At 46.2% G+C, this 12060-nt stretch overlaps 1 protein-coding gene across 1 annotated transcript; it reads right to left on the bottom strand.

The window, feature by feature from the left end:
• Positions 1 to 1967: 1967 nt before the first annotated feature.
• LOC103778329 (sodium/hydrogen exchanger 2-like) lies at positions 1968 to 5047 on the bottom strand (the record flags this gene model as incomplete). The annotated part of the gene is made up of 3 exons (XM_008945910.1): positions 4882 to 5047; positions 2795 to 3258; positions 1968 to 2218 (listed from the first exon to the last, which is right to left on the bottom strand). Coding segments are annotated over exons 1-3 (881 nt in total), but the record flags the coding sequence as incomplete, so codon positions are not given.
• Positions 5048 to 12060: the final 7013 nt, after the last annotated feature.

Genomic DNA, 12060 nt, shown 5'->3' with positions numbered 1-12060 from the left:
TTTAGAAGTCTGATCTTTTGGTTTGGGTTTAGGTTTTTTTTTGGTCTATGTAGAACTGATTGTTTTGGGCAATCAAATTCTTTTTCAAAGAAACAAAGTGCCCAGATCTGCTTCTCACACCACAGCATTCCCTGGTCCCAAACGAAGGAATGGTTTGAAATCCAGATCTGTCCAGAGGAGGCATTTGTCATTTGGCAATTACCCGAGCAGCAGGGCAGGAATCAGCTGCCTTTGCAATTGTTTTGCTTTCCAAACAATGCATTATTCAAAAGAACAGCAAATGGGTTCCATAATGGGCCCAGTCGCTGGTGATGGATAGAAGGAGACACCAGCAGGATGGAATGTTTTGCAGCATGTTTATTTCCCCACTCTCTCTCACGCCTCTATAAATAGGCTTTTCTCTCACCTATTCCCAGAGCTGGAATTGTTTTCACTAATAGTTGAATATTGCTCCTATTAACCACTTGGGGAAGCCAAATCTGCAAGATGCAGGGATGGTTTATACCCAAAGCAGCATCATTAGGTTGAAAATAGATCTCCCAGACATTCCTGTGCCTAGCTGCTACCTCTTTTTTCTCCCCCTTCCCTTTTTCTCTTCATTATTAGCAGATTTACAGTTGTTTACACTGCAGCAGCCTAAATGCACTTTATAGTCTATTGGGAAATATTAAATTGTTGTTTGTGATCCTCAGCACTGGCTGATTTAAGGAGAACCAAATGCTCCAGCCCACAGAAAGCAGGAGGGCTGAATCACTCTGGTTTTTGGCTGTCTCTGCTGTCCAAGGTCAGATTTCTCTGCCCATTATTATCATATTTACTTTTTTTTCTGTCCCAGCACCAGCTCTGTGAGTGAAAGGCACAACGAAGAGAGCACCAAGCTCAAGTATCTCTCTTAAAACTGAAGGATGAGGCTGTTCCCTCTTGTCCTGTCCCTTGTCCCTTGGGAGCAGAGCCTGACCCCCCCCTGGCTCCAGGCTCCTGTCAGGAGCTGTGCAGAGCCAGAAGGTCTCCCCTGAGCCTCCTTTGCTCCAGGCTCAGCACCCCCAGCTCCCTCAGCTGCTCCACACTTGGGCTCTAGAGCCTTCCCCAGCAGCTTCATTGCCCTTCTCTGGCCCCTCCAGGTCCTTCTTGAAGTGAGGGGCCCAAAACTGACCCTCAGATTCAATGTTCAGCCTCCCCAGTGCCCAGCCCAGAGGGATGATCCTGGCCTAGTCCTGCTGGCCACAGCAGTGCTGCTACAAGTCAGGATGCTGTTGGCCACCAGGGCACACTGCTGGCTCATCTTCAGCCAGCTATCAACCAGCACCCCTGCAGGGAGATGATGGATGACAGCCTCACTCAGGAGACCAAACAAACTCATGAGCTGTACCTGAACTCCTGGTGGTAAGTGAGAATCTCCAAAGCAGAGGTTTCCATTGGAGTCCTCCACTCCCAACCAGTAGGAATATTTCCAGGCTTCAGCTCTGCATGGGACCTGATCACTCACTGTCACCACAAGCTCTGCCTCAGCACCTTTGGGGCTGTTGCCCAAAGCTGGCTGGTAGGACATGCAGGTCAGGAGGAAGATGCCAGAACAGAACTGAGACCAAACCTTTTTGAGGAGCTGATCAAATAAATACTCCTTGCAGCTCTTCAAATGTTGGTTTTGACTCAGCCACACATGGAAAAATAACACAATAAGCCAAGAAAGCCTCTCTGGCTCTGCCCAACCCAGTAGACATCTCACTGCTTGAACATCCAGTGTTTCCAAACAGAAACCACGGCCCTCAAACAAACCTTCCTCCACCTACCTAAGCCCATCAGCCATGGTGAGCTTGCCCAGCAGGAGCCCCCTGTGAACCAACGTGTGAGGTGGGGTCACACCTCCCAGCTCCGCCACGGGCTTCTGTCGTTTTGTTTAAAAGCAAAACTTTTAATTTTTTTAAGCTTTTTTCCTTCTAGTTGATGAGATGCTGGGACACACTTACGCCACGATCCCCGAAAGGTGGAACATCTCAGCAGTGAGGTAGGAGAGGTAGCTGTAGAGGAAGACAAAGAGGGGCTCGATGACACGGATGTCCTTGGTGAATCGCGTGGTGAAGGCGGCGGTCATCCCAAAAGTAAGACCCACCAAAACTCCTCCTAGCCCAACCACAAAGAACTTCCCAACTCCAGCAAAGATGTCCGTGCTTTTGATGGTTGGCATTTCACAGAAGGATCGAAAGAGCTTGTAGAGCACCTGGGGGAAAAAAAGGAAGGAGAAAATCACTAGATACCAGCCAGAGGTGGCCATAAGGGAGCAAGCTAGTTTTGAGCTAGAAAAGGGGAGATTTAGGTTAGATCTTAGGAAAAAGTTCTTTAATGTGAGGTTGACCACTGGAATAGGTTGCCCAGCAAGGTGGTGGAGGCCCCATCCCTGGAGATATTCAAGGTCAGGCTTGATGAGGCTCTGAGCAGCTTGAATTGGAGATGTCCCTGCTTATAAGCAGGGGAGTTGGACTAAATGACCTTTGGAGGTCCCTTCCAACCCAACTATTCTATGATTCTACAAGTAGCAAGGACACTGAAGTATGCTGCTGGGATTTCTGCCAGTGCAGGGGCAGCACCCTTCTCTGGAGGTCAGGTTCCTACCAGGGGCATTTCTCTCTCCAGCCATACAAAGATTTGTTCACCTAAAACCTTCTCAAGACCTCAGCCTAGAGAATTAGACCGGGGAGTCCTCCGCTAGGAGAGGCTGTTGACGCCTTTTCCTCCTGCAGACCTCACATCCCACCTCTCACACCACCCACCACTCAAAACGAAGGGTTGTCCTCACCACCGTGACGGCGTCGTTGAGGAGGGACTCTCCAAAGACCAGGATGTGAAGCTTTTCATTGACATGGATCTCCTCAAAGACCGCCAACACCGCCACGGGGTCCACGGCGGCGATCAGGCTGCCGAAGAGCAGGTTGTGGAGCAAGGAGACGTCCTGCAGCCGAAAGGCTTTCACCTGGCAGATGCCATAGAGGGAAAAGCCAATCCCAAACACGTTCCAGATGGTCCCCACGACGGCGTAGAGGAGGATGGTGCCCATGTTCTCAAAAAAGGGACGGCTGGGCATGAAGTAACCTGCGTCGAGGACGATGGGGGGCAGGAGGTAGAGGAAGAAGATGTCGCTGTCCATAACGGGTGGTGACCTGTCGTTTAAGCCATAGATGATTCCCCCCATGATGAGTCCTACAAATATCAATAAACAGCTCTCGGGCACGACAGAAGGCAGCTTGTTATACAGGTGAAATGCTGCAAGGGGATGGATGGATAAGAAAACGTGTTATTAACCTGGCAGAAGAACACCCACCAGCTCCTCGGTGGGGTGGGGAAGCTCCCCATGCTCCCACCTTCAGCAAGGTGGGTCTTGGAGAAGTAGGAAATACACACAACTAAGGAGAAGTCGCCCAATAAGAAGTCTAGAATTATAAGAAGACTAGAATTATGAGAAGAACTATAGAGATTAGACCTATAAGAAGTCTAGAAGAAAGACTAGACCTGTAAGAAGTCCAGAAGAACAGACCTGTAAGAAGTTTAGAAGACTAGAACTATAAGTCTTGAAGGCTAGACCTATAAGAAGTCTAGAAGATGAGACCTATAAGAAGTCTAGAACTACAAGAAGACTAGACAATCAGAAAGTTCACTCAAAACCCCAAACTGTCTAAAATTACTGTTGGTTCAGACTGCACTTCATCATAACAAGGTTAAAGACATATTTTTAGGTAAAACACTAAATAATCCGCATCAATAAAAGGCATTTGGAATTATTTATGATGCAATCCAGCTCACACACCATCTTCAGCACGAATGCAAACAGCAGCTGCTGATTTTGAGCACAATGCAGATCCCATACATCCAAAACAAGGACAAAAAACCTCATCCTCATTAATTATAAATGGTGCCACTTTCAATATCGTTTAATCATTAACACTTAAAGATAACATTGAAAAAAGTCCAATCAAGCCAGGCTTGTGCAGCACCCAGTGTTAGAGAGAAATGCTGACAGCCACTACCAGTGCTCTAGGTGAGTTATTAAAATAATAAATTTATTATAAGAACCAAAATGAATTGAAACAAACCAAACTCAAACAGGAACAATAAGAAAATCTCTGATCGTTATCCTTCCTCCATGCTTGTTAATAAAGTTGAGATCTCATCATATAATGTGCAGAACAGCACAACAAAAAGACCATTTCCATCTGAAAGAAGTTGGGATTTTAAATGAATCTCAGAGACTTCTCCCTTCTAAGGAAAAAAATAAAAGGAAAATGAAATTAAATAACTTTTATCACAGTGATTTAACAGAACTGGTCACAATTCCTGGAGAAAAAATAAGATGTATATTTTTCTACTTTCCTATTTCCATTTTTGCAGGCAAAAAAATAGGTCCAAGTTATATAAAATAGAATTTCTTGGGTACCATTACCCAGATAACCTCGATGCTGGGAGATTTTCTTTTAGGCTGCCCAACACCCTGGCCCACAGACTGAGTCCTTCCTTGCAGCTGGCCAGACACAAGATCCTTTTTGAAGACCAAGGAGTCTTCTTTTTAAGGTGATGTCAGTGGACAACCTGCCTGCAGCTGGCCAGGTAACAGAAATGAATGCTCACCTTGGTGTGGACTGCAGTTAAATACTTCTTCTCCTGGAAACCCCAATATTCATCCTACTAACACCACTGTGAGCTTGCAGATGGAAATCCACCATTTCCAACTTCAGCTGCAACTGGGTGGTTATTTTCCATGCATGCATTGGGTCTGGCACACAACATGGACATCCTTAGGACTTGAGAGGTTATCTTGAGGCTCCAAAATTGGAGAAGCAGTGGCAACCCTGCCCACACCATCCCCACCCATGTCCCTCCTCACCTCCTTACCTATTTTGGCCAAGGATGCAAGCATGATCCAGAGTGTGATTTCAAAGGGGACTTGGACGTGCTGATAATCCAGAGAGAAGAAGGCATGCTCTGAGGACTCATTGCCCTGGGCTTCCTCAGCAGCCCAGCTGATGTTCTCCAGGGTCACATCCTCCAGCAGCGGCATCGGTGGGGAGCCCTGCAGGGGTCTGGCCTTGGTGGCCCCTGGAGGACAGAGGAGAGCAAGGACCCAGCTAGGACAGCAGCTGCAGCTTTGCACCCTGGTCGTTGCCTCTCCACTCACCCTGGGTGATGTCTGCTGGCCGTTGGCTGCTCCTGGTTGGTGGTTCCCACTGCTGTGGGTGGGTTGGGAGTGCTGCTGGAGGCACCAGAGCTCAGCTCACCCCCCCTGTGCATGGGCTGCTGCAAGGGGAGGAGCAACCACTCCACCTCCTGCTGACTCTCCTCCCTGATCCATTAGTTTCCAGCTGGGAAGACCCCATGGGAGAACCTCACCCTTTGGCACCATGAGCCCCAAAAGGCAGGGGCTCCTCCTGCAGATGCTTCCTTGAAGAAGTGCCTGGTGTGCCCTTAGACCCCCAATGGATGCTTGACAAAGAGAGAACTTGCACTTTAGTCCCTACTTGAGACATATTTTGTCTGCCAGTCTCTCAGAAACCCTTCTTGGAGGGGGAAAAAAACGCCCAAAACAATCCTCAGTGCTGCTAGAGCTTTGATGGAACAGGTCCCACATAAAGCAGAAATGGACCCATCTTATGGTGGGCATCACTGGATCTCTCCAGTGCCCACGGAGAGAACACATGGCAGCAGCAGGACCAGCAATCAGAGATTCACAGAATGAGGGCTAACAGTCAAAGTTCTCTTCACTGCTTGAAAACAGCATCAAAACCTGAGTTTGGAGGGACAGAAGTATTTGCACCAGTGTCAGATGTATTAATAATACCAAGGGGGACAAAAAAAACCCACACTGGGACAAATTTCTCTGCGGGGGAGTTTCCTTTCAGCTGCTGATGTTTCAGCAGGGATGAATTTGGTCCAGAGCACACATGTAATTAAAACACAGAGGCCCCGGGCTGCTGCCAGGCTGATCGATGGCCTGTTTTGTTTCTCCTCAGCTCCAGAAATGACACCCAAATTGAGCTGCCAGCAACATGCTGCTGACCCACTTTCCTGCTGTGGACTCAGACCCCAGCCCCACGCAGACACAGGTCCCAGGTTTTCAGGAGGATAAATTTTGGGGAGAAATGAGTGATACACTCCATGAGTGTCCTCTCTCTACTTCCCCATGGTTCATTTCAATTTCTAGCATGTCTCTACCACACATGATGACTTTAAAGCAAAGCAACACCCCTCCCTTTAGAGCAGGCTTCCAGCAAATCAAGCTGTTCACAACTTGGTGCCACTTCTCCTGTTGTATATTTAAAAAATAGTATTTTTTTTTTAGGGAGAATAGAAAGGACAGAAATCCCAACAAGGTTTTCCTCTACCTTTGTTTCATAGCTTAATTCCCTACAGTCTGGGATGGGGAGGAGAGGAAGAGGCAAGGAGACAGGATCCCTTATTACTCAGGAGGAGGGAGAATACACTCCTCTTAACAGCTATTAAGAAGTAATTAAAAAATTACTCAGCCTGAGCTCTGAGCAGAGGAAGCAGTTTTGAGCCTGAGCCACATGCCCAGCCATTGTATTCCCTTCTTCTGCCAAAATATTCAGTGCTGAGCTTGGGGCTTTGAAGACTTGTTCCATTTGGGGGCATGGAAAAAGGAGTTTTGACAGCTTCCCATCCCCCTCCACCCCCAAAACGATCCATTCTGATGTTTGCTGTTCTCAGGAAAAGCAAAAACCAAGTTCATAATCTATAATAACACCTTTACCTTCAGCCAAAAATGAAATATTTGCATCTTGGAGGGGAAAAAGACCCACAGCAGGGAGCTCAATAATGCTGTCTGTCTGGAAAATATTTCTGTGCATAGAATCAATATTTGATAATGGAACCAGAAATAAACAACAGAGTTGGGACAGCCTCTGAGGAAGGTCAACAGAGGGGAGAACATTCAGATACACTCTTGAACATGGTTGAACATGTGGGTACTCACCTCACCTGCTCACCAAAACCCACCCTGGTTCTCAAGAAAGAGAGATAAAATGTTAACAGAGGGGGAAAGAGCCTAGGCCAGTACCCTGGGCAAGTTCTTGGTGCACCTTTTTCAGCTGCTTTCTGTGACAGGGGTGGCAACAGCTCACACAGATGGATCAGTGCAGCCTCTCTCCAGCTTTCACCCCAAAAAACTTCAGGCATCTCCTGAAAAGCACCAAGGGGTAACTGGTTCCAAATGAAAGAGGGGATATTTGGATGCAAGGAAGAAATTCTTCACTCTGAGGGTGGTGAGAGCCTGGCCCAGGTTGCCCAGGGAAGCTGTGGATGCTCCATCCCTGGAGCTGTTCAAGGCCAGGCTGGATGGGGCTTGGAGCACCCTGGGCTAGTGGGAGATGTCCCTGCCCATGGCAGGGGGGTGGAACTGGGTGATCTTTCAGGATCCTTTCAACCCAAACCATTCTAGGAGAGAACCTAACCTTAGATTGCAGCAAACTGGATGAATGGATGCTCCTTAACTCCTCTGCACCCCACGGAGCCCAGGCAAGAATATATTAATCTAATTTAAACACATCAGTGGTTTCACTCAAAAACCTCTGGTTTTAAGGTGGAGCTGAACAAAATTAGAGTGAGGAAATTCAATATTAATTAGTAAAGGAGAAGGTTGAAGACTCTTTGCCCACGCCCTCTCACCACCAGGAAGCTGCTGAGGTTGTATGCAACCACCATGCAAATCTTGTGGCTCATTATTTGACATTTTGCCAACCTGAAAACCCCCAGATTTCATCACTGCTGATTTTATCTTGCCTAAATGGAGAGACTTCCACAAACAATCCCTCCATATCTCCATTAAGATCCAACAGATCCATCTTCTCCTGCTCTTTAGTTTCCACACAGCTTCCTTATAATTTCCTTACTGCTCTCACTGCAACCAGCTTGGCTGTGCTGCAATTAACAACTGCCTAATTAACATGGTCTTAAAGGATTCCTATAGGGCAATCCCTGGCTGAGGAACCACTTCCATCATGCTGACACTTGACTTCTGTTTGGATTCTGCTTTTGTCAATAACAGCTTGAGTGCTCTGAGCAATGGCTTCAACCACTTGGAAACTAAGTGGCCTTTTTAAGTGGCCTTTTTTCTTCAGTGAAGACTGTAACTGTGGCCTCAATAAAACCACTAAAGCTTGTCCTTTTTGGTAATCCCAAAAGCTGTTTTTCTCATCTAAAAATTTTCATTTTTAAAATTCATTTCCCAATATTTAATTCCCTGAAACACAAAGTCACACAATTGCAAATCAGGTTCATATTCAAGGGGTGATAGATTTCTTCCATTAAATACTAGTTTTAATACTCACTCCTTTTTAGACAATCAAACTTAAAGTCCCTAAAACCATGCAAAAAAATATCCAGGTCATGGTGCTTTGCAGTGGGTCAGTCTGAGAGACCCAGAGGCTGAGTCCAACCAGAAGCATCAACCATGCCATGGAATTTATTCCTCATTCATTAGGAGCCCAAACCAACAGGACTTCCAAGGACTTCCTCCAAATGAGACCACAGGTGAAGATTTTTCCTGCTCTGGCTGCTGGGAAGGGTGAAGGACATCAGCTGCTTCCTCATGCTGCTTTCCCTCACCCTCAGCTGCAGAGGGAGGAGAAATTCCTCTCATTCACCATTTTCTGCCAGTTTACTCCTCCCATCCCTGCCCCAAACTGCTACCCAGCTGCAGGGAAAGCACACAAGCCTGGACATAGTTTGGGTTGGAAGGGACCTTAAAGACCATCTAAGTAGCTGACATCCATTGCTCTTTCCTTACCCACCAAAAATGAAATATCCACCTTAATTCATGGACTTCAACTCAGTGTGAAGATCAGTCCCCATTTTTTGGCTTACTGAGCACCACGCTGCTCTCCCTGGACACCCACAGGCTGGTCCCACACCCTGATGCAGTCCAAGGTAAGCTGGAGATGCACAGTTAGAGGTCCACAGCCTTTGGTTTCTTTTTGTGGAGTGAATATGAGCAGGTGGCTACTTCCTAGGGTGTATTTGTTATATAAAAATATTCAATAAATCTGTCTGAAAGGCATCTGAGTGCACTGGCACTGCCTGTGACCAGTGACCTGGATGTTATTTTCAGTAGCTGGGCTCCAGCAGTGCATGGCTAGCAAAGGAATGGAGTTGGGCCACCTTCCCTTCTGAGCACACAAACCTCCAGGCATATTATTTTCCAGTCTAACTTGCACAATTTCTGCATATGCAGCATTAATCTTTTTACTTCCTATGCCAGGAAAGGGTTTTTTTTTTTGTCATTCAACGAAAAGGAAAGAGGAATAAGAAGGAAGAAAATTTGTTCATTTGTAACTTCAAGGGAAGATTTTTTGGAAATTTGTCTGTGGTGAAGTTCCCTCTAAGTTCACAAACCTCACTCAGCTGAAGCAAAGCAGGAATATGGTTTATATACACAAAAAAAGTGAGTTTTTTTGTTACATGGAAGATTAATTACTGAAGCATCAACTTTACATGGTTGAGCAACAGGCAGAGCAAGGAAAGAAATGGTCAGTGTGCCTTACAAGTTGGACACTGGAAAGCAGAAGTTCAGTCACTACAGCTGGGGAATGAGAACCAAAAAACAGCAACATGGCACGTTAAGAAATGGTATTATTGCACAAACCAAGAAATTTGTGGAAGGGCATCAAGGATCCCCACGTAGGAAGTCAGAGCTTACACATCAGCAATACCCCACGTGGGTATTTTGATCACAGGGAACTCTCAGGCTGTGCCCTAGAATTTGGGGAATTTATAGGGGGATTCCTACAGCTGGGTAAGGTAGGACCTGAGAGTTTGCAGAAAAGCTTGATACAAAACCATGAGAAGTTCATCAGGGTTGTGCTGTGTTGCCTAATGAGAAGTGAAGAGCTTCAGCTCTGATGGATAAACCCCCACACAAAAACAAAGGGTCACTGAAGTCTGCAGCCTTCTCTGGGGCTAATTCAACTGCAGTGGTGCTACCAAAAGAAACACAAAGCCAGCTCTGGCCAACCTGCCAGCACTGCTGGAGCAGTTTCACAGGGTTCAGGGCTGCCTAGTTCAGTTTTTACACAAAACTGGAGCTGTATTTGGGGAAGGTGTTGGTTCCACTCACCCTGAAGGAGAAGAGGACCTTAAGGAGACACAGAAAACCCCCACCAGTCTTCCTGCTTCTCCTCTGCCTGGTTTTAAAGTCACAGCTCTTCTGGCCTCCTGCAGTCTTTGTTCACTGGGTGAGGTTCCTCAGCCCCTCACTCATCCATCTCTCAGCTCCTAGACATGAGTAAATGAAGCCCCAGGAAAAGTGAAGAGATGCCAAATTGTTTCCAAGAAAATTGTAGCCAGATTGTAACAGCAATGCCAAATTTTCTCCCTGAGAGCCCCAAACATCCCAAGCAAAATAAAACCACCAATGACCCCCAGCAGATTTTGTGGAAGTGTCAGTAATTCAGCTCCAGACACTTCTGCTGCCCATTGATGCACGAATCCACCCCTGGCTCCCTGCATGGCATCCAACATTCCTCCAAGCTTTTTTTGCCTTCCCCAGAGCTGAGCCCTGGAGTGAAGGGGGAATATCCACAGTCCCTGGGTGGGACAGGGTGGAGGAAAGGAGGTCCTGGGCCTTTTGGGATCCACAGGTCAATGCTAAACCCTTTTCTTTCCACCTGGAAGCCTGCAGGCAGCCAGGAGGTTGGCTGTGGTGGTGGCAGAGTTCGTTAGCAGCTGGGCACTCATTTACCAAGCAGCTGCTGAAACCCACGGGGGGATTTGTACTCCAAAGAGATTGATGGGGTTATCACAAATAAATTAACTCCAAAGAGATGCCAGGCAGGGATGATGTGCTGAGGTTCTTCTGGCAAAGAAAATGAATTAAAATCAAGTCGTTAACTTTTGGAAACCTGTATGAAAAAGCCCAAAAATCAGGACTGCAATTTGATGTAGGAACTAGTGGAGGAAAAGCTGAATTAGCCCCTTTTTGGATTGTAACCTGCAGAACCTAAGAACATCAGTTGATGGAAGCTGTCACCCTGCACATCTGGGTGATCTTCTTGCAGGAAATAATTCTCCATGCAAAGAGAGGTGGACTTGGAGATTTGTTTGCAAAGTGGATGTGAACCTCTGCAAGTCCTGAACTTCAAGGTACTAAAGGAAACCTCCACTAGATATCATAATTTAACAGCTATCAGAAAAGTTGTTAACACTGATCTGGAAAGTAAAAATCTCTATGACACACCCAGGTAGATTAAGGGGTTTATATCCCACAGCAGATAATGAGCTGGGGAACAATGTCCAATCTACAGGCCAGTTAATTGGGTAGATTTAATTAAAGAGCCCAGCTTACTCCAGGGTCCTGATCCCAGCACCTTATGAACATGGAATAAGATCTGGATATGAAAACAAGAATTCCCTGCCAGCATTTCTCCAGCATTTTCCAGATCTTCTGGCACGTGGATAAAAATATCCACCAGCCCAAATTTGGCCTGAGACATCTGACCTGTAAAATATGGCCCTGATTTCACTTGGGATAAAATCCATCTGCTGTCCTTCAGCAGCCTGGAAAAATGGCTCTGGGGGGATTTTTCCCTATGGAATTTAAGCTCACTGAGGCATTTTTCCTGCTAGTGAAAACGGGCACAGCTCTGGTGCAGCTGGTGGGAGTTCTACTCCCTCAAACAGAAGTAAATTCAAAGCATGTCATTAAATGAAATACAGCAATTAAAATCAGACCATTATCTAAGTGAATAACAAAGGTATTTGTCTCATCTTTCCAGAAATTCCTAGATTTTGCTCCTAGAATGGAGCAAACACCACAGATCTCTTTCTTCCTAGAGAGAGAAGTTAATATTGAGAAGTTATTTACACTTGGGATTACACCAGAGTAATAATAAAGGGTGGGAAAATTCATCCATGATACTTTTCCACGGGCAAAACTGCACAGCATCAATAAGAAAATGGAGCTTTGGTAACAAGAGGCATTCATCTACCTCTTAGTCCTGCTAAAACTTGCATTGTTGTGCCAAAGAGCAATAAAAATTAGCTGAGAACTCATTTTCTCTTTCC

This window comes from Merops nubicus, unplaced genomic scaffold, assembly GCF_000691845.1.
Source record: "Merops nubicus isolate BGI_N331 unplaced genomic scaffold, ASM69184v1 scaffold5218, whole genome shotgun sequence".
Taxonomy (NCBI): Eukaryota; Metazoa; Chordata; class Aves; order Coraciiformes; family Meropidae; genus Merops; species Merops nubicus.
This window is presented reverse-complemented; position numbering and strand designations above follow the sequence as displayed.